This window comes from Schistocerca gregaria, chromosome X, assembly GCF_023897955.1.
Source record: "Schistocerca gregaria isolate iqSchGreg1 chromosome X, iqSchGreg1.2, whole genome shotgun sequence".
In the NCBI taxonomy this organism is placed as follows: Eukaryota; Metazoa; Arthropoda; class Insecta; order Orthoptera; family Acrididae; genus Schistocerca; species Schistocerca gregaria.
In genome coordinates this window covers 159,711,156-159,738,839 of record NC_064931.1, presented here as the reverse complement: position 1 = coordinate 159,738,839, position 27,684 = coordinate 159,711,156, and the positions used below count along the sequence as shown (strand labels likewise).

The following is a 27,684-nucleotide window of genomic DNA, read 5'->3' as shown; positions in this document are numbered from 1 at the left end:
AACAATGGATGGCATCCCCAAACTGGCATTGGGGCCCCAATTCACAGGAACTGCTTCCAAAGAATTTTGGATATCAAACAGCAGTTTTGCTGTCTGACGTTCTACCCATCTTACAGTACAACACCCATCCAGGACCACAGCCTAGCATAGCTTCTCCATGGGCCACACCTGCAAATGCTCCTTCATCTCCTAGCCCTGCAACCCCAGGAACCTTGGGCCCAGCATTTGGGGCGCTACATGCCAGGAACAGCTTTGTGGACAACTATCTATAGAGTGAAAGGCATATGGTAGACACCAATGAACAGCTCATCACCTGGGTCGACTCGTCGAAGGGTTTGGAACATCGTCGTAGAAACCAACTTTGTCCACACCTATTAATCACACCAGTGCCACCACCACTGGTATACACAGAAACAGAACGCACTGCATTACCAGTTCTGCAACCACACAGATACAACCTGTGCCCAAGACAACCAGCAGGAATACCAATAGATGCAGCCAACAACACCAACACCACTGTGACCCAACTCAATGCTGACATTTTAAATTCCACACACCACCCAGCAGGCTTAAGTGTCAGGACATCAAACACACCACCAGTCCTCCTCCTGAAACAGAATCCTGGCTGCTTCTGGCCATACACACCAGTTTCAGGGGGAAAGATCTGATATCCCAACTCAGAAACTTCAGAGACCCACTGAAATTGTGTAGGTGGACATCGGCTGCTAAACTGAGTAACAGACCCACCTTCAACAGTAGAGAGATGAACATAGTGTAGTAAGTCGTAAAACGCAACATCCCTTTGGCCATTGGCAAGAAAATACAACATAACTTGATAGTTATGACAAAAATTCAAAAAGTGACTAATTGTGCTATATACCTGTTTCCAGTAGTATTAGTATGGGACAGAAAAAAATGACTGAGGTGAAGACATGGTTATGACACTGGACTCGCATTTAATTACAGTCTTCCTGCTGAGGTTGTGCAAGTTTTGCAAGAGTTCTATAATTAATTTCTTCTGAATGCTGCAGTGTGAAGATTTGTTTAGGAAACAATCCCCCTAGTGCGTTGTGAATCAATTTCTCTGCAGTATCCATTCTTCTGGAAATGTTAGTTCTGTAAGGTAAAACTGTTGCCGAGTATGGAAGATTGGAGAGAGGTAGGGCTGGAAGAAAACCAGGTTATGAGTCGTGTCTGAATAGCTTAGCCAGTATGAATTTTCCCACAAAAGGCAAAGGTTCCAGTTTAGAGTCCTGAGCCAGCACACAGTTTTAATCTACCGTGAAGTTTCAAATTGACACTCACTCGACTGCACTGTGAAAATTCATTCTGAATGCTAGTATAGATTTTCTTCCATATTCTTATATAAATCAGTCTAATACATTTCCTCAAATGTCATATATGTACAACTGTAATTGTACACCTTTTGATAAATGTTTGTATTAATTTCACATTTGTGACTGTTTTCAGTGCCGATCTATTATCTTCTATCTGAAGACTGCTTTGATGCAGCTATCCATGTTAATCTGCCCTGTGAAGACTCTTCATCTCCCAGTAACTAACACAATCATATATTCATATGACCGCACTTACTGTATTCATGTCTTCCCTCGCTGTGGACACCACCTTATCAAAGCCACCTTCAGTGCCAGGCTGGAGGATCTGCATGCCTCAGTGATGCTGAGGGTCACTGGAGCCGGAAGGCCTCGTATGGAGGCTGACGAAGAGTGCACCACAGGTTAGGGGTGGAGGGCTGTGTTTTTTGCAGAGAACTCTGCCAGCAGTGGTCACATATGGACGTGGTGCACCCAGGTTTCCTAGAGCATCCATACCTCTTCTACTGTAAACTTTGGGCATACGTCAGGGACCCTTGTTTGGTGCAGCAGTGAAACATTGTGTGTTTTAGAGGCTGCACTGCCTGGACAGTGCAGAAGATACATACCTCTATAAACAAAAACCTCAACTTCATGTAGTGAACGGCTGTTGAGGAAAACGGACATTAGCGGGCAAGCTCTGGGACACCTGCCATTCCCCAGTTGTATGAGGTTTGGTCAGGCATGCAGGGCTGTGTCTGGGTTATTTTGTTGCCTAGCATCTCACAGGATCCTGATGGTGCAACTTCAGTTCACATCTACTCCTGACAGGACAATTGTAACATCAGGTAGACCTACATCACTCCGACTAAGAGAGCTTGTTTGGTCTGCCTGCCTGAGTAGTAGTTTCAGAATTAGAGTAAATGGTCACTAGTCTGCCATAACATATTCATCATAATTGAGAGAGCAGAGAGAACCTTTGAGAAGTTCTCTCTTTTTTTTATATTCACAAGGCACTGGAGGGTATTGCTCGGTCCTTCATTCTGCATCGGCTTACAAGAAAATAATGTAAAGTCTCCAACGTACCTGGGTTAAGGGCCTACTACTTGTACTGGAAGGATGACCTTAATGGAGACATGGCTAAGGGTAGGGTGGCCGCTTTTGTTAATGACAGACGCCACTCCTCTCCTGTCTCTCTTACCAATGTCATATAAGCAGTTGCGGTGGTAGTTCACAAAACAGTTAAGATCACAGGGTGTTCTTTGTATCTTCCACCTCACAACCCACTTGATTTACTGAGCACCTCGTCCATGTAGAGTATGTCTGCCTTTTGAACTCTGTTCAGATTACACACTGTTCTGCAGCTACAGGGTCATCTTCAGCCATTGACCTTCGGTTTTGTTCCTCAGCTAATGCAAACTTGGTTCAGTGAGAAGTGGCCACAAATTTGCGTTCCAGTGCCCACTTTCTGGGTTGATTAATCTGCTGACTTGGGTGGGGGTAGACTGGATATGGCAAAGATGTATGTTTCAGAGGGCAAATTGGTCACAATACAATCAGTAGGCCATCTTTGAACAACAGGAATGTGGCCAGGAAATGGGAGACCATGTAACCTGTGTGATCCATCAAGCTGCCCCCGATTCAAAGTTTAGCAACCAGTTCAGACAGCGGGCTGTACTCTGATGAAATGAAGAATGTTGCTTGGCAATCAGAGCCAGGCGTGCAGCTTTGTGGTAATTCAAGCACCATCCAGCTATAGAAAATCTCCTTGCCTTTAGCTCTGTGCAGACAGACAAAATTGTTAAGAGGAACTCGGGGAAGGAATTCACAATTTCCAATAGTCTGCCCACTTCTACCTCATTATTTTGCGACTTGGTAAGGTGAATTGCAGGCAAGGACAGTAAATTGCCCATTATGGCCTTGTTGAGAAACGGAGTCTTGGTGGGCATGCTTAAAGACATGGCTCAGGTTTTAGCTGAACACATTTTTACTGTCACTGTGTCATCCGGAGAAACTCAGAAGTTTGACATTTTGTAGGACTGTGGAGATACGGAGCCTCTGCTTCTCCTTGTGTAATAAGCTGGTGTACAATCTTCCATTCTACATGTGGGAATTTCAATTAGCTCTGTCTATAGCTAAACACTGCCCCAGAATTAAATCAGATTCGTTGTACCAGGCTTTGCCATCTGGGCTTGGGAGCCAAAGGCAAGTTTGTATCTTGTTTTGATCAGATCTGATTTGATAGACAGTACCTAGCCACTTGTTAGGAAGCAATAGTACTTCTTTTATGGAACCAGACAAGGATTGTGCAAGCCCTAGTAGTTACCAGAGTGTAGTGCTTACTAGCTGTACAATAAAGGCACCAGTTCGAAGCCCAATTCGTCTGCCAACCCTTCCCACTATGTGCGGACACAGAATACTACTTGGCAGACTTTACCTGCCTACACCGACGGATTGTGGGTCAGCAGGTAGCAGTCGGGGCTAGCAGGTAGAGGTCCAGCAGTCAGACGGACTTGGACCACAGACCTGACTGCAGGCCCATTGCCCACACACAGGCAAACGGGTCAGGGCAGATGGGTCAGTGGACTCATCCGCCTGTGTATGGGGGCCTGAAGACTCTTGAATCTTTGGTAGACTGCTGCCTCATCTGACCCTTCAAATCTCAGGGTCACCTGTGCTCTTCAAATGTAGTGTCTTTCTTATACCACAACCATTCAGCCAGTGTTTTTTGATCTTCAAAAAGTGTACACCACCACTTGGAGTTACAACTTCCTTTGCCAACTTCACAAATGGGGACTAGATGGACGTCTGCCACTTTGTACTTAATCATTCCTCAAAGATGGGTGCTTCTGCTGTCAGATGGGTGATTCCCTGTCTGACTGCTTTGTTCAGGAAAGTAGGGTCCCCTCGATGCAGTGTACTCACTGTTGCACTGTCCCCTGTCAGTATCAGTGGTGTCACAGAGAGAAGCCCAGTTAAACGTTATTTGTTTGTGGATGATCTTAAGATAACAAGACCATGTCAGCTGACCATATGGAGGTTGGAAATGTGGGTCAATAAAACTGGTTTTAGGTTCTCACTCGAGAAAGACTACTTAGGTCAACTTTAACCATGTTTGTTGCAGTCTTTATCCAACAGATTCCATGGTGGGACAGTGTGCACTTTTTGGGTTATTATTTGACTCTAAATTCACCAGGCTCCTACACCGGCCTGTGAACAGAGAGCTTAAAATGATTGAATATTCTGAAATGCATCAGCAAACAAGAGTTGGAAGCTGACATTTCCCACCACCTGCAGTTTTATAAGGCTTTTGTCAGATCACAGTTAAATTACAGCAATGTGGTTTATTTTTCTTGTAGTTCTCTTTTCTTTTTCTTATAGTTCAAGATGCCAACACTGTCCAATTTGATGGCATTCGTACCTGTCCAGTTCAGAGTCTGTGTGCAGAGGCTGCTGAGCCACTGCTGCAGATCTGGGTCCTAAAAATCTATCACCTTAGTCATTGACATTTAGTGCAGCAGTCTACCCTAACTTTGAATGGGTATTCAGGAATTAACCCCAAGCTACCAAACCCTTTGGGATAAGTCTACCGACTGCATCGGGGATCTGAGTATATCGGACCTCAGAATACACAGCCAAGAATGGAACAAATGCCTTGGTCTCTTTGGTGGCCCAAAATAATTTTAAGCTTGATGCAGTACAAGAAAATTTATTAGATTTCATTCTTACGCCTTATTTACCAGTTTTTTTGATCATTCATACAGAAGGCTTCAAGCAACAAATGCCCTCGGTTGTTCAGCTGTTTTTCCCCTATACAGGTTTCAAAGTGCACTTTCCAGAACAATTTACAAATTGTGATGCTGAGTTATATGGCATTATGACGGCCCTGGATTGGATTCAGACACATCGCGGTGGGAGGTTTTTCATCTCTTTAGACTCGCTCAGTGCACTACAAACGGTCCACCAAATGTACCAGCTAGACCAGTTGATTCAGCTCTTACATGACATTTTACAGCAGCTCCAACACAGAGGCAATGAGTTGGTTTTTTGCTGGATACCTGGACACAATGGGATACACAGAAATGATATAACCAACAAAGCAGCCAAAGAAGCTTGTCAGAATGGTGTTGTAAGTCAATGTGCTGTCCCCATGCACACAGCCATTTCATTATCTGACAGAAGAATCATGTGTCGGAGGGACATTGGATTGTTGGATGTAGCTAGCAACAGACTTGGGTCATTTGCATCAACCACACAGGCACGCTGCATTCGTATCACCCGTTTACTCCTCCCTCTGTGAAGTTTGTAGTGTGCCATTTCGTGTTCAGCATATTTCAGCAGTGTTTTATACTCTGACCTGTGCAGCATTTGCTTGGGCTGGAAATTGACTCACCTTCCTCACTGACACTTGGGTCGCATGGGTTCTGAAATTTTGTCGCTTTAGGGCCTTATCCATAGAGTGCTGGAGAGCCAGCTGGAAACCAATGCATTATAAAAAACTTGGCTCATAGGGACAGCTTGGGTTTCCAAAGATTGGCATGCTGACCGACTCTTCATAAAGGTGCTGGTGACCGTGCTATTGAACACCCAACATCTAAAATCATAAACTGCTTCCATCTCTTGGTATCCCTGTATGATTTTAATTCTGCCCCCCCTCCCCCACCACCACCCCTGTGGGTACAAGGGTAAGAATAGGCCCGCAGTATTCCTGCCTGTCATAAGAGGCGACTAAAAGAAGTCTCAAATGTTTCAGTCCTTATGTGATGGTCCCCTCTCGGGTTTGACCACCATATTTCTAAATTATTCCAAAGAGCGAGCCAATTAGGGAAGGGCACCTTACAAGGTGCATTGTGTCCATTGTGCATTCGATCTTTATCCCACTTTCTTGTTGTCACATTGCTGTCCCGCCCACTCTCCAGCTCTTGGGCGTGGATACATTCCTGGGTGCAGTTTGCGCCATCCACTATGCTGTGTCGCTTTCTGCGCCCCCAACAATGACCTGATATCCAGCACGGTACCCAATCCGTTGTCGTGGGTCTGCCATGTGCTCTGTTGGTTGTAGCTCCCTGACAACACAGGGGTCGCTCTGCTGATGCTTGCGCTGTTAACTCCCCATGTATGCCAAGGAGCCAAGGAGTAGACATCTATCTCCTTGGGGCATCGGGACTCCCAGCAAAGGCCATCCTGCCAGGTGGCACTTGCTGTGACTGCGTGGTGCCTGTGGGGAGGGCCATTGGTCTGAGTGGGTGGCATCAGGGTGGATGGCATGCAGTGAAGTGTGGCACATCTTCTCTTGCTGGTGGCCAACCACCAGCAGTCTCTAAGTGTGAGAGGGCTCACATCAATGCAAACATGTGTGACCCCAAATCGTTCCCCTCCCTGGCCACACCATGGGAGGAACGAAAAGCTGTGAATGACAGCGAGACGTATTTGTGCCGGTATCTAGTATGTATGAGAGCTGACGGGAAATCCTTTGTGTCCTTGAAGCCTCAGTTCTTAGTAGAGCATTTAGAGAACGAGTTTGGGAAGGTGGAGGGCTTGTCAAAAATGCGGTCCGGGTCAGTCTTGATAAAAGCAGTGTTCTCTGCGCAGTCACGGACATTATTCTCTTGTAAGAAGCTGGGGGATGTTTCTGTTGCTATCACACCCCATAAAAGCTTAAATATGGTCCAGGGCATTATCTTCCACAGGGTCCTTCTTTTACAGTCCGATGACGACATGCGCATCAACGTAGAGTGACGAGGTGTCCATTTCGTCTGGCGCGTCCGCCGGGGTCCGAGGGATAATCAGGTTGCCACTGGTGCCTTCATCTTAGCCTTTGAGGGTGACACATTGCCCAAGAAGGTGAATGTGATGGTGATGGCCTACTGCTGTGATGTCAAGCCATATATCCCTCCCGCAATGTGGTGCTTTAAGTATTGGAAGTTCACCATATGTCTTCACGCTGTGCTTCCAGCCTCACATCTCGAGATTGTGGTTGTCCATCCCATCCCAATACTCCATGTGCCACGCCTCCCATCTGTGTTAACTGCAGAGAGCACCATCCGTCTTGCTCGCCGGACTGTAGGATTCTACAGAAGGAACAGAAAATAATGGAATAAAAGACCCTGGAGTGACTGACCTACACTGAGGCTAAACGGAAATTTGAATGGCTCCATCCCACATGGACGACAACATCTTGCGCTGCCACTGTCACTCCTGTTCCAGCTCCATCTGTTGCACCAAATGCAGTCAGCTGTCAGAGCTGAAAGACCACACATGCTCCCTTGATGGTGTTAGGAACTTCCCTCCCTGTCGCTCCCACACCACCTACCCCAGGAGCAGCACCCCCCCAATCATTGGGGACATCCATCACCACTTCTAAGTCAGAGAAGCATAAGTATTCTTCGGCTTCTCTCATTAGGAAGGGGTACCTTGTGTGTCTCCCTTCCCAGGTTCCTACCAGTGGCAAACCAGACACTTGCCAGTGGCTGAAGAAGCCCCAGGTAGCTGGTCGTAGGGCTTCGCGGTCCTCTTCAGTCCCGGATACTGAATCAAAGAAGCCCTCCCAGCTAGAGCACCCCAAGGAACAGCCCAAGAAATCAAAACCAAAGACCTCTAAGACAAAGGGAATTGCGGTGTCACCCCCACCAGTCGTTACCTACCAGCTCTGTGTCTGAGGGTGAGGTGGCGATCCTGGCGTCCGCTGAGGACCTCAATCTCACCGGTCCCTCAGACCAAAGGATGTCGCTCCCATAGGTACACGATCGGTGGCAGCAGGTGACTCAGTGCCCTAATGTGCTTCCTCGGTTCCTTCACGCCTTTTTCGGCCATGGATATTGTCATTCTCCAGGTGAATTGCAGCGGTTTTTTCCACCACCTTGCTGAGCTCCGACAACTTCTCAACCTTCACCCTTTCCTCTGCATTGCTCTTCAGGAAACTTTCTTTCCAGTGATGAGAATCCCTGCCCTCTGTGGTTATCGGGGTTACTGTAAGAACCGGGAAGCTTATGCGAGGGTATCTGGTGGCGTCCGCATCTACGTCCTTAACTCTCTTTACAGCGAGTTTGCCCCTCTTCACACACCTTTAGAGGCTGTCGCTGGTCGGGTGTGGATGCCCCAGGCTGTTACTGTCTGCAGTCTCTAGCTTCCACTGTATGGTGATGTCCCGCAGCATGTCTTGGCTGTGCTGATAGCCCAATTGCCACCATCTTTTCTGTTACTGGGCTACTTCAACGCCCATAACCCTTGGGGTGCATCAGTGGCAACAGGCAGAGGCACTGTCGTTCAGCAAGTGTTGGCACAGCTTGACCTTTCCCTTTTAAATAATGGTGTCTTCACACATTTCAGTGTGGCACATGGCACATACTCAGCCATCGACCTTTCGATCTGCAGCCCTAGCCTTTTACTATCTATCCAATGGAGTGTGCATGACAACTTGTGCGGTAGTGACCACTTTTCAATCTTTGTCACTGCCCCAGCGTCACTCTTCTGGGTGCCTCCCTCAGATGGGCTTTGAATAGGGTTGACTGGGACTCGTTCGCCTCCACTGCCACTGTTGAGCCTCTTTCCCGTGACGCCATTGATGTGGTGGTTCACTCAATCACCACTGGCATCATTACTGCCACAGAATCTGCAATTCTCTGTTCTTCTGGGTCCCCTTGGCAGAGGACTGTGCCTTGGTGCTCACCTGAGTTTGCTGAGGTGATTATTAGAGATTGCAGGTGGGCCCTCCAGCATCATAAGCAGCATCCATCATTGGAACACCTCATTGCCTTTGAACGGCTCCGTGCGCGAGCTCGCCGCCTCATTCGCTGCCGCAAGCAGGAGTGCTGGGAAAGGTATGTCTCCACCATTGGCCTCCGTATCTCTCCATCGCAGGTTTGGGCCAAGATTTAGCGCCTCTATGGTTATCAGACCCCCGTCAGTGTACCTGCGCTTTCACGGAATGGAGCAGTTTGTACTGACTCCGACACAATTGCAAACCGCTTAGCAGAGCATTTTGCGCAGGGTTCGACTTGTGCGAATTACTCGCTGGCCTTCCCTTCAGTGAAAGTCCGGTTGGAATGTTGGACTCCTTCATTCGACATGCGCCACCCTGAATCGTACAATGCTCTGTTCAGTGAGTGGGAATTCCAAAGTGTTCTATCTGCTTGCCCTGATACGGCTCCTGGGCCAGATCGCATCCACTGTCAGATGTTGAGACATCTCTTGGTGGACTGCCAGCGGCGCCTCCTAGACCTTTTCAACCGTGTTTGGGTTGAGGGAGAGTTCCTGTCGCAATGGTGGGAAAGCATCGTAATCCCTGTGTTGAAACCTGGCAAGAACCCCCAGGAGGTGGTGAGCTACCACACCATCAGCCTTGCCAACGTTATATGCAAGTTCCTCGAACGCAAGGTGAGCTGGAGGTTGAGTTGGCTACTTGAGTCTTGGGGCCTTCTGGCTCCGTCTCAGAGTGGGTTCCGTAAGGGCCGCTCTGCCGCCGATAATCTGGTGTGCCTGGAGTGTGCCATCCGTATAGCCTTTGCTCGCTGTCAGCATCTGGTCACCGTATTTTTTTCACACGCGGAAGGCATACGATAGGACATGGGTACATCACATCCTCACCACACTTCATGGGTGGGGTCTTCAGGGCCCGCTCCCAATATTCATACGAAATTTCCTGTCGCTTCGTACCTTCCACGTGCAAGTTGTGGCCTCCCATAGTTCCTTTGATTGTCCACCTCTTTTTAGCTGCAATTAATGGGCTCACTGCAGCGATGGGAACATCTGTCTCAGCTTCCTTGTATGCTGATGACTTCTGCCTATACTATAGTTCCTCCGGCGTTGCAGCTGCTGAACTGTACCTGTAGAGCACTATCTGCTGTCCGCAAGACGCTCTCTTGGGCTGTAGCACATGGCCTCCAGTTTTCAGCTGCCAAGATCTATGTTATGCATTTCTTCTGGTTTCGCACTGTTCATCTTGAGCCACGGCTTTATCTCGACGGTGAACCTCTTGCTGTGGTGGAGATGCATCTGTTTTTGGGATTGGTTTTTGATACCTGGTTGACTAGGCTTCCTCATATTCGGCAGCTTAAACAAACATGCTGGTGGCATCTTCATTGCTTGAATCACACCAGCTGGGGTGCCGATCAGTGTACCCTTTTAAGGCTGTACCAGGCGTTAATTCAGTCCCGTTTAGATTATGGGTGCATGGTTTACAGTTCAGCATCCCCTTCAGCGTTGCGGTTGCTGGACCCCATCCTTCACAGTGGGATTCGACTCACCAATGGAGCTTTCCGCACAAGATCTGTCGCCAGCATACTTGTGGAGGCTGGTGTCCCTCCATTGCGGTTCCAGCGCCAAAGATTACTGGACGCTTATGCTACACGAATTTGTAGCTTGCCTGGGCATCTCAATTACCGTCTGCTGTTCCCCAACTCGATCGTCCATCAACCAGATTGGCGGCCCCGTTTAGGGTGTACGATCACGGTTCGCATCTGGGCTCTTCTCTCTGGGCTTGAGTTTTTCTCTCTCCCACTTGTTTTCCGGGCCCATATGCATCTACTCCTGAGGTGTGTGCCCCACCCATACCATTGGCTTGATCTTGCACAGGGCCCGAACGACCCAGTTCCTCTTGAGGCCCTCCGCTGCCGCTTTCTTTCACTCCTTGCCACGTTTCAAGATTCTGACGTGGTCTATACTGACGGTTCGATGGTTGCTGGTCATGATGGTTATGCTCTTTCTATAGTGGATCATTATGAAAAACACTCATTGCCGGCAGGCTCCAATGTTTTCACTGCCAAGCTGGTCGCCATCTCTCTGTCCCTAAAGTATATCCACTCCTGCCCGAGTGAGTTTCATTATCTGTAGTGACTTCCTGAGCAGTTTACGAGCTATTGACCACTGTTCCTCTCGCTCTCATCTGGTGATGGCTATCCAGAAGTCCCTCCACACTCTTGCTCGTTGCGGCCACTCGGCGATCTTTGGACCCCGGGTCACGTTGGCATCACAGGAAGTGAATGTGTTGACACGCTGGCCAAGCAGGCTGTCAGTGCACTGGCCCTGGAGGTCATCCTTTTGAAGTGCGATCTTCAGTTAGTTTTGCGGCAGAAGGTCCTTGGTACTTGGGGTGATGAATGGCGCACCCTGTCGTCACCCAACAAACTTCGGGCCGTCAAGGAGACTACCGGTGTGTGGTGCTTCTCATTGCGCGTCTCTCTCAAGGACCCTGTTGTACTCTACCGGCTGCGCATTGGCCACACCTGGATGATGCATGGGTTTTTATTTTGCCATGAGGGCCCACCTCTCTGTCGTTGTGGTTTTACTTTGATGGTGGTCCACATTTTGTTGGACTGCCTGTTTAACTCTGCCCAGGCAGACATTTGCGCTGCCTATACACTTCTTGCACTTTTATCGGATAATGTTGCAATGGCAGACTTAGTTTTATTTGTGCAGGGGTTTCTATCACTTGATCTAAGTGTTGGTCCTTTTTTTTGTGTTGAGCCTGCCCTTTGGCCTAGGGTTTTCTATTGTGGTTTTTTTGTGTCACTTGGTGGCTGGCTTTTCCTTTTTGTTTTCATGGTTGGCCAACCACTGTCATGCTCAGTGAGATTTTAATTGCTTTTGTCTGGTGTGTGTCTGTGTCTTTCTCGTCCTGTGTTGTCCCTTGTCATCTCCATTGTTTGTATTTGTTCTTTGGGGGTGTTTAAGTTCATGGCAAAAGGGACCACAAACCAACCAACTAACCGACCATTGCTTTCGCCTCTGGCACCTCCTCCCCCCACACATCCCTCCCCCAGCCCTTTCTCTCCACCTCCCCCCACCCATCCCCCCACCCATCCCTCCCCCTAGCCCTTTCTCTCCCCCTACCCCTCTGTCTGCCCCTCCCCCCCCACTGATGTTGGGCGTCAGTCACAGTTTTGCTCATGCCTTCATGAGAGAGCATCTGGAGTTCCAGAAAATCTATGCTCAGTGTATTCCTCATAGCCTGATGGAGAAGCGGAAGCTGAACAGAATTTAGACATCAGTGCAGCACCTGGAATGGTATCGTGATGAATATTGCCTCCTCCTTTTTGTCACAGATGAAACATGGTGTCATCAACTCATTGAGCTGGAGAGCAAGTGTCAGAGCCATCAGCATGAGTACGCTTTCCCCCCCACCCCCCACCCCTAAAAAAACGTGTGTACACACACACACACACACACACACACACACACACACACACACAAAACAGTCCACATCAGTGCCATGTACATGGACACTTAGCAAATATTGAAGTGCACTGTCAACTTCAAACTCCCAGGGATGTTGATGGAAGGCATCGTTCTGTTGCAGGGTAATGTCCACCAACATGTTGCGAAGTTTCTGTCATCTAAACTGCAGAAATTTCTCTGGAAAACGCTTACATATCCTTCATACAGTCCTTACATGTAAATGCAGACCAGTTTTCAGTAGTAGTATTGGTGGCAATAGAGAGATAAATAACAAGTAAATTAATAAAAGATCTTCCTGATCCCGCATGGTACAAAAAACAGGCCAGAACGCTATTGCAAAGGTAACAAAAAAGACATGCCAAATCTAAAACTACACAAAACTTCAAAGATATGCGATATTTTACAGAAGCCTAAAACTTAGTGTGAACTTCAATGTGAAATGCTTTTAATAGCTTCCACAACAAAACTGTTTCAAAATCTGGCAGAAAATTCAGAGATATTCTGGTCATACGTAAAGTAAACCAGCAGTAGGACGCAATCAATACCTTCACTGTGCCTTACCAATGCTAATATTACCAATGACAGTACAACTAAAGTGGAGTTACTGAACACTGTTATCCAAAATTCCTTCATTAAAGAAGACAAAGTAAATATTCCACAATTTGAATCAAGAACAGCTGCAAAATGAATAACTTACTAGATATCATCAGTCCAGCGAAGTAGCTTAAATCACGTAATGAAGGCAAGGCCTCTGGTCAAGATTGTATGCCAATAAGGTCCTTTTCAGAGTTTGCTGATACAACAGCTTTGTATTTAGCTGTCATATAATCATATACAGCAGCTCACCCAGTGAAAGATGTATACCTAAAGACTGGAAAGTTAAACAGGTGACACAATACTCAAGAAAGGGAATAGGAGTAATCTGATGAATTACATACCCATGTCACTGATGTCGATTTGCAGTAGGATTTTGGAACATGTATGGTTATGAGTTATCTCAAACGAAATGATGTATTGACATAGTCCGCACAGATTCAGAAAATATTGTTCTTGTGAAAAATAGCCAGCTCTTCATTCTCAACAAAGTAGAGAGTTCTGACACTGTGTACATCAAGTGGATTCCCTATTTCCAGAAGACTTCTGACACTGTGTACATCAAGTGGATTCCCTATTTCCAGAAGACTTCTGACACTGTTCCTCACAGGAGACTTCAAATCAAATTTCATGCAGCTGTGTGACTGGATTCATGATTTTTTGTCAGAAAGGTTACAGTAAGTAGTAATAGACAGAAAGTCATTGAATAAGACAAAAGGGATATCTCGCATCCCTCAAGGAGTTGTTATAGGCCCTCCACTGTCCTAATCTATACAAACAACTTACAAGGCAAGCTGAGAATTCCTCTTAGATTGTTTGTAGATGATGATGCCATTTACCATCTAGTAAAGCCATCAGAAGATGAAAACCAACATCAGATGAAATCCAACTGCAGAATGATGCAGAAAAGATATCTGCATGGTGCAAAGAGTGGCAGTGGACTGAAAATAATGAAACATGCGAGTTCATGCACATGAGTAATTCATTAAATTTCCATTACACAATAAATCACACAAATCTAAAGGCTGTCAATTCAATTAAATACCTAGGAATTAAAATTATGAACAACTTAAAGTAGAATGATCGCATAGATAATGTTGTGGGCAAGGCAAACCAAAGACTACATTTTATTTGCAGAAAATTTGGAAGATCCAACAGGTCTGCTAAAGACACACTATGCTTGTCCCTCCTTTGTTAGAGTACTGCTGTGTGGAATGGGATGCTTTCCGGGTAGGATTGACAGAGCACATCAAAAAAATCCAAAGGAGTAAAAGTCATTTTGTATTATCACAAAATAGAGGAGAGTGTGTTACAGGTATGTTTTTCATTGCAGCAATATATTTCCATGAAATTGGAGTTGCCAACTTTCTCCTCTGAATTCGAAATATTTTGTCACCAATTTATGTAGGGAAAAGTGATCATTGTAATAAAATAAGAGAAATTGGAGCTTTTATAGAATGAAACAGTAGAGTGTCTGAAGATGGTTAGATGAACCCTCTCCAGGCACTTAAGTGTGAATTGCTTAGTAGTCATGTCGATATAGAATATGTAATGCAACCCTTTTTTTTGTTATGTGCAATGGAATTTAAAAAATTACTGATAGAAATTGTCACCTTCCCTTGTCTTACAGTACTAGGAGTTTCTTCCGAAATCCTGATCTTGTAATATGGCTGCCATCATGACTTTAAGTCTAGTATTTCAGTAACAGCAACATCTCTAACTAGAAATTTACTGGTTTGAAATGTGTAAGAATCACCTCTGTGACATCATCCACTGTAAAATATGACCTGTTTTCTTATTTTCTTTTTTATAATGGCAAAGTCCCTATTACAGGGTAAAAAACGGTGTCCTATCGCTGCTAGTTAATGTTATAATTTGTTGTATTTTCCAGAATTGGTTAGATACAATGGGGGGAGGCATTTAAACAATCATTTTTCCTACACTCCATGCGTGAATGGAATGAGAAGAAATTCTAATAACTGGTAGAGTAGGATGTAACCTCCATCATGTACTTCAGTGGTTTGCAGAGTATAGATATAGATATAGATATAGATATAGATGTAGAAATCTGCTGAGACTGGTATTCTTATTCTGAGCTGAACAGTTATCTGAGAATAGATTAAAAATGATGTATTATTTTGATATAATCTTCAAATTACTCATTGTATTACAAATAATTGGTAAACAATGCTGCCAACATATAATGCAATTTACATTTCACTGTGTGGATAACAAAGACAACAATGTACAACAGTAAAAAAATTGCTGCATATTGTTTGCTTGTGAACACTACTGGTAGTGGAAAGTATTAGATGATATGAGGCATCATCAGTGCTGCTACCTTTGAAAGGGAATGAGTTGTTGACTGATACCTCTATAAAAATATTATTGTTTTTTAGAATCCTATAGGATGCACACTAACAGGCTGATGTGTATTTGATATCAATTGGCGCAGTTCCAAATATAATATCTGAAGCAGTAGCAAACTCAGAATCACTGAATTATGAACTGATGCCCTATTAAAAATATAAAATTCAATTAGAGTTTGTTAATTAAATAACGTGGTTTCATTGTACCTTGCAGTATATGATAACCAAATACCCCTTTTTTTATGTGTGCTTGTGCGTATATATTAATGTTGTCTTTTTACATTATTTGCAGTTAATGCTGGACAGTTGGAACCAGAGCATATTCTGTGACATTAAACAACGTCTTCAGGATTCTGCCATGAAATTAGTGCATGCAGAACGAAATGGAGAAGCTTTTGATTCCCAGCTTGTTATTGGCGTTCGAGAATCGTATGGTAAGATCGGACTTGTGGTTTATCAGGAATTTATTTGAAACATTGATGATGTCTGGTCCATGTAGTCATATAAAAGACTGAGATGGTGAATTCCCAGCAGTAGTAACACATTACCCTCAAACTGATATGACAAAAGTATTCACAACTAAAAATTGATTAAATTGCTTGGATAGCAAGTGGCACTTTCTCGAAATGTGTGACAGTCAGTGGTCATAAAAAAGTGAAACAGGAATGATTTCTTATTGACTCAGTTGTTGATAAATACTGCTTGTGACAGCACACATTAAACTGATCAGTAGTACTTGCAAGACACCAATAAATTACTACATTATAAGTCTTACTAGCAGAAGTGGCAAACAGTAAGACCACCTATCACATGACTTTAATTGCAGTATAAGATAGTGAAACCTAAAGTATACCCTGTTGTTGGACTTAAAAATAGACAAAAAGTGACAAGTCCCTCTGCGCTCTTTAGATGTGTTAGCACTAATGATGGCCAGCCGCTGTGCCCGAGCAGTTCTAGGTGGTTCTGTCAAGAACTGCGCGACTGCTACGGTCGCAGGTTCGTATCCTGTGTGTGATGTCCTTAGGTTAGTTAGGTTTAAGTAGTTCTAAGTCGAGGGGCTAATGACCTCAGTTGTTAAGTCCCATAGTGCTCAGAGCCATTTGAACCATTTGTTAGCACTGATGATTATTCTTGACAGTAATAAAACAAATATTGGAAACAGAAATTGGAAGATTTTCTTGTGAATCATTACTTATTGCAGAAACCACATAAAATGTAAACTTTCATTTTAATGAATCTCAATATACTGCTTTCCTCAAAAAGTCCCCTTACCGTTAGAGTATCCAAGCATGTTTTCTTCCCTCACCCAAATCACAATTTCACTCAATGATCCCTCCTATGCACTGAACACTTTTATACACGTATCTTCTCCTATCATGGCGATAGTTTTGCGTTTGCAATGAATACTAAAACGGAATGGAGGTTGGGTGTTCCTAGGACGGACATTCTTGGACAAAATTGTACAAGATGTAAGGATGGAGAAATGAACACAAATTTATATGCAGAAATAACAGTAAGATAAAATGCAGCATCATGTAACTGTAAGCACAGTTCTTGTCCAGCTATATAACTAGAACATTTTTATTGAAAAACTTTAAGTATGAAATGTATTTTGTATTCAGGACAATTCTAATCAATGCTTCCTTGCTTCAGTTAATCTCTGTTCGAATCCTGAGGATAAACTCCAAATATACCGAGAAAATTTCGAAAAGGCCTACATTGAAGCAACAGAGGCATTTTATCGAATGAAAGCGCCTCAGTACCTCCAGGCAAATGGTGTTCAAAATTATATGAGGTATGCTGATGCAAAACTGAGGGAGGAACAGCACAGGGCGCAGAAGTACCTAGAGCCATGCAGTGGATCAGTGCAAGTAGTAAGTTCATCTATAAATGTAATTACAGGTAATTAAAGATTTAATTGCGGAGACTAATGTGTGTGTGTGTGTGTGTGTGTGTGTGTGTGTGTGTGTGTGTGTGTACTGATTTTATTCCATGTTATTTTCATTATTATCGAGGCAAACCACCCTACTTACTATTCTTAAGACCTCACAGTATTTCCTGTAATTAGCTACTGCAACTGCCCCTCTATTGTGCTGGAACTTTAATCAAAGTTTACACTTTCTGTTACATGAGAATGCGATGGCTTGTGGTGTCCATATTGGCTGCCTGCCACTACTCTTAATTCATTTTATGTACCTTGAATTGTCACAATATTTGATTCACTTGCAGCGAGCAAGCAAACCAAACTGAAGGCCAGGCAAGTGTTCTAGCATTGTCATTTTTATGCATGAGAAATTTGAAGGGGAGACAGTATTTGAATAAACTTCAGTATCCATGAGAGTGAAGCATGATCCTATGTCTGTATGTCAGTATTCTGCATAAGACACAAAATGTAGACTGGTTCTTTTGACAATACTCCTTGGACATCATCATTTTGCCAGCATTTTATTCACAGAATAATGTGTGAGAATCCACAATTCGTTTAAATAAACCATTGGCCAATTTAATTCATTTGCCTCATATTTTCTTAAACATTTAATATGGTTTGCTCTTTAGTACATTTTAAAAGAAAATTTCATAGAGGAAAATTTTTCTCACAAGTGAAGGATGCAGGTCGAGGCTGAGGATTTGAGATCTGACTCAGTGATGATGTAGTTTATGCCAGAAGTCCTACAGTAAAGTTGTGGGCCTTTGTACAAGACAAATCATCCGCATTAATTGGATGAGGTTAATTTACCTACCATCCATTAAGAAATAGCACATTTCAGTAGTAGTGTGAGAGCTGAGTGAACATATGGTCAGACTTTCATGGTACTGGTCATAGGTTTAGGTTCAGTGCTAGTTGTATTATATTTTTTGTCAGCATCAAAATGCGTCAGTGGATCTGAGTGAAAACAAGGGAGAAGACTGCTGAGTTTAAGTTAGAACATGGTTTGTGGCTGCAATATTAATACTGAAGAAATAACAATAATTCAGAATGTTAATGATTTAATTTTCCTGTTAAATTTATTGAAAATTAAATGTGGCCATGGCAAGATGTCATTCATACAAGGCTCATGCTGCAGAAGCAGTTCATGCTACCAATGTTTCTGTGGCCAAGTGATACTTCAAAAATCGTGGACTGTAACATAATAAATAAGTTTCTATGCACTGGCTTCATGTCAAGTGTAAAGTCAATTGTATTTTATCTCTTTTTCATCTATTTTGTAACCAATGTAATGAAGGCAGTTATTAGCTGTTATGAAAAGTGAATAGCAAAAGGACAAAAACAAAGAAAAAATGAGAAGAGAAACAAAATTTACTTCACAGTGACATCAAACCTACACCCCTCCACGGGCCTTGAATGATGGATCACTGGGATGAACATTTTTGTGGTAAGATATTGAGCACTGTAAACACCACCACCATTCAGACCATTCTCAGATCATCATCCCCGATCGTGTGCACTCCCTTTGACAGAGTTTCTCTGCTAGCTTTGAAGCCCAGTGCAGTATCATATAATCTCTGAAGTGCTCAAAGTTAATTTCTTGTACTGCTAGTAACATCCCTCCTCCAGAGGGGGTTCACCACTCTTTGATGGGTACTTGCTTGGATACCACAGTGCCCGAGCCTTTGAAGTTCTACTTCTCTTTCCATGCTGCTTGTTTATCCTCCTGCTATTCTATTCGCCTCCCTTGTGGATCGAATGATATGCCTCCGTCGGGAAACTGAAGTTCTCGGTAAAACTGTGTATGGATTTGTACTGTCCGCCCGTCTTCCATTCCATGTGCTTTGTTTCTTACTCTTACTTTGCTTTGGTTATTGAGGTCTCTCTTTTCCATTTTTTTATCATCATCATCATAATCATCATCTTCTTCTTTGTCTTCTTCTTCCTGTTATTATTTTTTGAAAAATATGTAAAAGTCAGCCAACTGGTTGCATAGGTTTTCTATATACCTTGACCAGGCTTCGTTACCTCTAAGAGTGACTCCATCGGAAGTCACCCTTAGAGGTGACAAAACCTGGTCAAGGTCTATAGAAAACCTATGCACGCGGTTGGCTGATTTTTACATATTTTTCATATTTGTGTATATGGTTGCTGCAAACGTCAACCATGTTCAAAGTTGTAAGTTGTATTATTATTATTATTATTATTATTATTATTATTATTATTATTATTATTATTATTATTATTCCACCTTGTGCATTCCTGAAGGCTGGCCCGCACGTTTGAGACATAAAAGGTGACTGGGTAACACACAATTTCCAGCCCTGGGTCGATAAGTGGTGCTCGTACGTACCCCAGAAGGAAGGAGCACACCATCGAAGATGCTGGCCACCTTGAGAACTCATATTATGAACAATTTTTTTGCAGAAGTGCCAAACTGTGGCTATGTTTTTGGATTTGGAGAAGGTGTATGACACCTGCTGGTGTACTAGTGGGGCTTCCAGGGTCACTTGCACCTTTTTATCTAGGAATTTTTAAAAGACCGTTTCTTTAAGGTATGTGTTGGCCTGGCTCTGTTAGACACTTGTATTCAAGAGAATGGTTTGCCTCATTGTCTTATTTACCATTTACCCCATTATGGATTGTCTCCCACCCAGTATCTCAGTCTCTATTTTTGTTGATGATTTTTTGATCTATTGCAGCTCTCAGTGAACCTGTCTGCTTGAGTGGTGTCTTCAGCAATGTCTTGATCATCTTGACTCGTGCAGCATCAACAATGGCTTCCGCTTTTCTGCGGACAAGACAGTATGAGCTTATGGAAGTGCCAAGAGTTTCCTTCCATCTCAACCCATTCCTTCTGTATGTTGACACAATTAAATTCTTGGGACTCACATTTGATGGGAAACTCTGGTCTTCCCACACCTCTTACTTGGCAGCTTGTTGTACCCGCTCCCTCAGTGTTCATGTTGTATGCGGTACCTTTGGGGGAGTGGATCAGACCATCCTCATCTGGTTATAGCAATCCCTTGTCCATTCAGAACTGTATTATGGATGTATCGTATATTAATCCGCATGTCAATCTATCTTACATTGTCTTGACTCCATCCACCATTGCAGGATATGTTTAGCCACCAGTGCCTTTTGTCCTAATCCTGTTGAGATTCTTTGTGCTGAGGCTGCTGACCTACCATTGTCCTTCTGGCAGGATGTTGTCGTCAGTTGTTCTGTGAGTCCTCTGTCTTGTATGCCTGGTCACCCATCCTAAGTGCCCTTTTTTGGCGATTTCGATGACTGCACCCGTCTTCTGTTGCCTCCCGGAGTTTGAATTGTATTGCTTCAACAATTTTGCTTTACTCTCCATGTCATATTCCCCTTGGATGCGAGCTCTTCACTGCACTGGCTTCGTACTGAGGCACATGCTCATTTTGGACTCCATTCATTTCCTGAGGACACTACCCCTATCCTGGTGGATCGCAGCGAGTTTCCCACACTTCGCAAAGTGTTTGGGACTGTGTCTTTGTCTACACCGATGGTTCCAAGACTGACCATGGCATTAATTGGGCCTTTGTACTTGGAGATGATCTTTTCCAGTATTGGCTTTTTGACCAGTGCTCAATTTTGACTGTGGAGCTCTGTGCCATTTATCAGGCTACCCATTACGTCTGGCTTCCAAATTGTGTCATCTTCTCTGATTCTCTCAGTGCTCTTCAGAAACTTCTCATGCTCTACTCAGTCTGCCCTTTAGTACAGTTGAGCCAAGAATGCCTCGAATCGCTTAGTGTGGGGGGAACCAACATTGTGTGCATATGGGTTTCTGGTCATGTTGGTGTGTCAGGGAATGTGGCTGCTGATGCTGCTGCAAAGGCTGCAGCTCTCCTCTTTCGGTCTGCTAATCATTCTGTTTCCTCAAATGATCTTAGTCTCACTGTTTGTCAGCATGTAGTATCACGTTGGAGTGCCCAATGGTCTTCTCTCCAGGAGAACAAACACTGGGATGTTAAACCTCCTTAATAGCATGGTTGATTTCCTCGCGGCCTTCACGTCGTGAGGAGATTATTTTAGCCCGGCTGGATATAGGACATTGTTGCTTTAGTCACCGCCATTTATTAAGTGGTGACCCTGCCCCATTCTGCACCTACTGCTCTCAACCCTTGATGGTAAGTCACTTTCTGATCCAGTGCCCATTTATTAACTGTTCGTGTTTACGTCTGTTTGCAATCTAGTTTGTCATATGTTCAATAAATTTTTGCAAGGGACATCCTTGTCCTTACCTGCTTACCTTTTAAAGTTGCTTGATTGGTTTTTGGCCTTTTTCTCCTTAGGTTTTTATTTTATTTAGTACATGTTTCTCTTATGTCATGATACGGGTGCTTATGACATTGGCAACTTCGTGTCCTAAAGCAAAAGAGAGAGAGAGAGAGAGAGAGAGAGAGAGAGAGAGAGAGAGAGAGAGAGAGAGAGAGAGAGAGAGAGAGAGAGAGGGAGGGAGGGAGGATTGACTTTCTCAGCTTTTCTGTCTCTATGTCAGTGCTTTCTTTTTCTCATTGCCAATAAATTCAGTTTTGTTAACAGAGATGTTGTGTTGTAAGGTAACTGTGTGTGGCTGTAGCTTATCATATGAGCAAGTTAATCCCCATTGCTGCTGCTTCTATGACATGCTTGATCTTGTGTGCCAGACTATGTAGGCTTAATTGAGACTTTGAGGAGAACATTATTTGAAGAACGAAGTGGCCAGTAGTGTCTTCCCACACACAAATTATATGAGCATTAGGAGGCAAGGATACTATTAATTTTTGGATGACTTTATGCATACTCCATGAACACTAGAGAATTTCAAAGTGCTGTTTGATGACATTCCACAAGTAGACTGATGGTGATGTTGTATACGCTTATTAACAATATATGCAGTGTTGTTTTAATTGTCACTCAGATTGATTGTATTTTGTGAGATTTTACACTGACGTTGACAGAGTTGGAACTTTCTAACATATTGTCTTACTTCAAAACACAATTAACATTTATTTATTTCAATATACACGTGTTGTACTTGTAATGTTCTCTCTGTCACGAGTAAACAACATGCAACATAATTTTGTTGTTTTCAGCTGTACTTTTTGATTCACTTTTGTTTTGTAATTCTTTGTCCCTATATCACATAGCTGGGTCACTCCGTGTCGATTCACCTAGACCTCCCTGCTCGAGTGTGTCAGATTTCGTTGAAGTTTTATGTGATCATTCGCAAGAGTCCCCAGTGAAAATTAGTTAAGTGTAACATTCTTTGAAGCGACACTTGCTGAGATAGTCATTTGTTTTGACTCCATGCACGACTTTGCGCGTAGCGAGCACGAATTTCTGGTGAGTTTGAGCTTTTGTGTATTGGGCAATAGTTTTGTTGAAAGAAATTAAATTTGGTCATCTTGTCCAACATGGTGCATTCTCTTAAAAATAATAATGAAAAGAATGTTGAGGGATATGCTGCCAGAAACTTTTAGGAAAAATTGCCTGAAAAAATCGGTGCCCCAAAAAAAGTCAAAGTTTGACTTCTTATATCTTGGGGACTTAAGTTAAGACGACCATGAAACATGACGTGTAGTTACCTAACACTACTAGGTTCTCAAATATTAAGTTTCATTTATGTACCACTTTCCACTACTGAATAAATTAAGTGCAAAGTTGAAGGATTTGAGAAAAGGTAAGAAGTGCTGTATTTTTGACCTCATTTTGCAAAAAAAACTTTGTTCTGTAATCCTATCCAAACTGGCCTCATTAGAAAGGCCATTGTTCGAACCACAAAACAAAATGGATTTTATTATCCAATGCTAGGTACTGTGAATCCTCTTTTTTTACTTTTGCGTTAGGTCCAGACTTAAAAAACGTAAAAGTGAGGAAAATGCAGAATTGAAGACAGTATTAAAACTCCTCAAAATAGAAGCAAAAACACATGTACTTGGCATATATAATTAAAAATCGTAGTCCTTTCCAATACTTCCTTTAAATCTGTGTAAGTGAAGGAAATTAAATGTGCAATACAATGTTTATACAATAATTTGTTATAATGAATTTCATCAGTTCTTAAAAAAATCACAGATGTGTAACAGCAAGTAAAAACTTGCCAAAAAAACTGAAATTGGTATCTGGGTACAAGTTAATCGACCTGTTTTCCGACGTGCTAGGACCACACATTATACATTCAAAACATGTGTTTTTGAGAGATCGTCCTTTGTGCTCACACAGGAAAAAGCAAAAATTGATGAACATGTGGAATTAACCCAAAAACATCGCAGCAGCTGTGTTTAAATCATAAGTGTAAATGCAGACATCTGCTTTATGACATACTTTGTCACCACTCCTGTTACTATTTAATGCTTTTCTTACAAGCCACACTTTATATGCTCACCATTGTTAAAGTGTTATTTTAGTCATGATAAGAGACATGAAAAAATGAGTTTACTTCCCCAATTGACGTTACAAGCTTATTAGAAGTTGGCTCAGTGAATTTCTATACACTGTGTAAAATGTAAATATGAAAGAACACTCAGGTACTACAGTTTCACTTCATGCCATCTATCTCTGCTGCCAATCTTTACAATCTACAGTGTGTGGTGCACAGTATATGCATGAGTAGCATATGTAGTTGTTGCAACTGTATCATGTCAGATTTGAACATAAGCCTTCAAAATGTGCTGTCACAAAACCCTTGTTCCATTTGCATCCAAAATCTCTCATAGTAAATCATCTGTGCGAAAAGTATGTTTCCAGCACTTCACAAAATGCTTTCACCCCTACCAGCACTCCCGTTGCTGAAGGGCCACTTCAGCTCTCCACACATCCAGTAAGCTAGATCATTTAATGTGTGTTAGTGTTGTGTGGTGTGGTGGTTGCGCTGGCTATTGAGTGCCTTGACAAGTTAATAAGAGTTCGCTAGCTAGAAATGAGCACTGTTTCCTTGATTGTGACCAAGCATATTCTTCGTGAGTCAGTGTTTGAATTTAAAAGGTTGACAATTGATATTGTTGTTGAATACAATTCATTGAAAATTCATGCAAAAAGATGAGATGTGAAATATTATATCATCCTGCACAGTACACAGAAAAATATGTTAATAGCCTGTGATCTGGATAGTGGCATGAAAGTCGAAGTCTAGATTGTACACAGGAAATACATAAAAATATACACTGTACACAGGAAACACACAAAAATACACACAAGTGGCAGTCTATTCCTTATAAAAAATGTAAAACCAAATCGAATGAGATCTATTTCTAGTGGAATAAGATTTGGACTGATTATGTATATATTTGGAAAGCAGTACATGAGTGGCATTTTATATTAGAAAACTTTACATTGCTAAGTTGGTGTGTCCAGTTTCATGTTTATCATGCCTTTAATCAGCACTACATAAGAAGCCAAAGTTAAAACTTGATTCACAGTTCGATTTTTCAGTTTATGTAGTACTATTATCCCAGGCTGGAAATTGAACCTACTGTTATGGAGGGTGGGGGAGTGTTAATACATGTTGTTTTGATTGAAACCAGTTTTGAAGCTTTAGTAGAAAACTGTATTTGTAAAAGAAGTGTCAAATATACCCAATTGTCACCGTTTCGCAAAAATCATCATATTTTCAACAAATTTGTGGATTATTTGAAAACAGTAGGTGAATGAAATTGTTTTTTCCGCATCCTTGTGCTACTGAGCTACTATTTATTGAGTTTCATGCGCAGCACGCGTTTACTCTTGGAGATATAACAATCTGAAGTTTACATTATTTTCATGCTACATTTTTCGCATCCAACATTGATTCTAATTATCTATCATTATTAGCTTGCATTGGATAATCATATCCACTTTGTTTTGTGGTTCAAACTATGGTCTGTCTAATGATTCCAGTTTGGATAGGTTTATAGAACAAGCTTTTTCTCAAAACCATTTTGAAAATACCACATTTTTTACCTCTTCACAAATCTTTGCAAATTTGCACTTAATTTATTCGGTATTGGAAAGTGATGCACAAATGAAACTCTTTGTTTGAGAGCCTTGTGTTGTCAAGTTACTATATGCCAAATTTCATGTTTGTTGTGCCAATTTTTCAGGCGATTTTTCCATAAAATTTTCTGGCTGATTATCACTTGTTAAATGCTATTTATTATTATTCTTAAGAGAATGAATAGTTGTACAATATGGCAAAATTTCATTTCTTTCAGCAAAATATTGCCCAAGATATAACAGCTCAAAATCACCAGAGATTCATGCTTGTTCTGTGCCCAGTTATGCGCGGAGTCATAAAAATGACTGTATATTGGCTAATATTGCTTCCACCATCATTAAACTTTACCTATGATCATTCGAGAAATGCGTTAATGTTCACATAAAATTTCATAAATGGTGAATGTTCAAAAACTGCGATAGGGTGTGGAATGACACAGTATGTTCGCTGTTAGTGGAATGTAAATTCTCTGTGCTCTTATTCCTTTCTCAATATTCTCTCTCCCACCACCTCCCTGTATGCTGAGGAGAAATAGTTGTTAGTGTGAAACCATGGTGGGTGGGGCGGGGGGGGGGGGGGGGGGGGGGGGGTTGGGCGGCGGCTTCCTGATGTATCTCATTACTATGGGACCAGTGTAGGTCTCAGCCCAGGTGACCGTCGTGGATGCATCTCATTACTGTAGGTCGTGTACGTCTCAGTCGAGGTGGATTTCGTGTCATTTGTTGTTAACAGTTCAAAATTGATGTAATTTCTTTAAAACAAAACATAATTTTCATTTCATTTAGCTCACGGGTTCTGAAACTTCCCGAGTCCATGACACCTGAATGTGGTCAGTTATCATCGTCTTGAGGTTCAAGCTCTTCTGTCCATGTTTGCTTACAAATAGAGTTGTTTCTGGAGAGGGTCTCCCTTGAGCAAATCACAGGGCAGACCCTCTCCAAAAACTTGCTGCCTCTGGATCATGGGGTCCTGGGTCCACTTCTCGGCCGGGTTGGGGATTTTCTCTGCCTGGGGACTGGGTGTTGCTCTCTTTTGGGAACCCTCTCCTCTGAAATACACAGATCAGCAACATGACACCAGCCAGTGACTGAAGCAGTGCTGTACTTTGGGTCCCAGGACTGCCCCTCTTCATCCGTTCGGACACCTACAGTAGATAAGCCTTCACAAAATTCTTGACTACCAGAAATTATGAAGAAGAATCTTGGGAGAAGGCTGCTCCAGTGACCCTGGAGGTGCCAGATCTTGTGCCATTAGGCTCTAAACCAATCTTAATTGACATTGTTCCATCCCCATGAGTATGAGACAATGATTCTGTGACATGACTTGTTCTCCTGGTGTTGCTTATGCTTAATCGAGACACCCTAACTTGCTGATCCAGTGGAAGTGCTATGGATATTCTGTCATCTGGGCAATTCCATGCCAAATGGTCTAATTTTGGAAAAAGTTCCCTCATAACCGTAATGGATTTTGCTGAAACTTTGTGTGCACATTCGCAGATGTTCCCAATGAACATTGCTAAATTTTCAATTTCATCACTATAATACTTTGAGATACTCAGTTGTTTGACTCCATAGTGCGGCTGTCGCAAGTGCATTCTTGAGTTGTCAACAAATTTGAAACATAATCTATGTGGCAATATTTTCTTGGAAGAAACAAAACTAGGCCATCTTGTAAAATTTTTGAGATCTTTTAACAGAAATAATAAGTTTCTTGATCAGTTACCATATGGGTAATGTGAAGTTAGAGACAACAGAAAAAATACGCACTTGAGAGCAAAGTGCCTCCAACCTTTGGAGTTGTCGGAGTCCCACCTCTAATTGACAAACCAGGGACTCGTAAGATACGACTCGGCAAATGAATGGTAATGAGATGGGGGAGCTATTAATATCAATGGGGCTACTCTGGGAAGAAGGTAGAGCTTAGAGCTGGCAGAGGCTACAAGTAAGATGGGGTTGGACATTTTAGCTGTTAGTGACATTCGGCTAAGGGGTGAGGAAGAAGAAGTGGGAGAATACAAGGTCTACCTGTCAGGAGTCAAAGCCGCAATAACACAATGGGGTGTAAGGCTTTACATCAGGAACGAAATGGAACCCAGCGTAGTTGCAATAAGGTATGTAAACGAACGACTGATGTGGATAGATTTGACAGTATCTAGCAAGAAAATTAGGATTGTGTCAGTATATTCACATTGTGAAGGGACAGATCAAGATAAGATGGATAGTTTTTTTGACTCACTCAGTGATGTAGTTGTTAGAGTAAAGGACAAGGACAGTGTTCTGCTCATGGGTGATTTTAATGCCAGGATTGGAAATCAAACAGAAG

General features: G+C 42.8%; 1 protein-coding gene across 3 annotated transcripts in view; it reads left to right on the top strand.

Annotated features, from left to right (window-relative positions):
- Positions 1-27,684, top strand: part of LOC126297779 (cullin-5) — a 203,646-nt gene that overhangs the window by 17,657 nt on the left and 158,305 nt on the right. For all 3 annotated transcript variants that reach the window (XM_049988959.1, XM_049988958.1, XM_049988960.1), the window contains exons 4-5: positions 15,744-15,885; positions 17,105-17,325. In XM_049988959.1, coding sequence (XP_049844916.1) covers positions 15,744-15,885; positions 17,105-17,325 — 363 coding nt within the window. The remainder of the gene's footprint in view (positions 1-15,743; positions 15,886-17,104; positions 17,326-27,684) is intronic.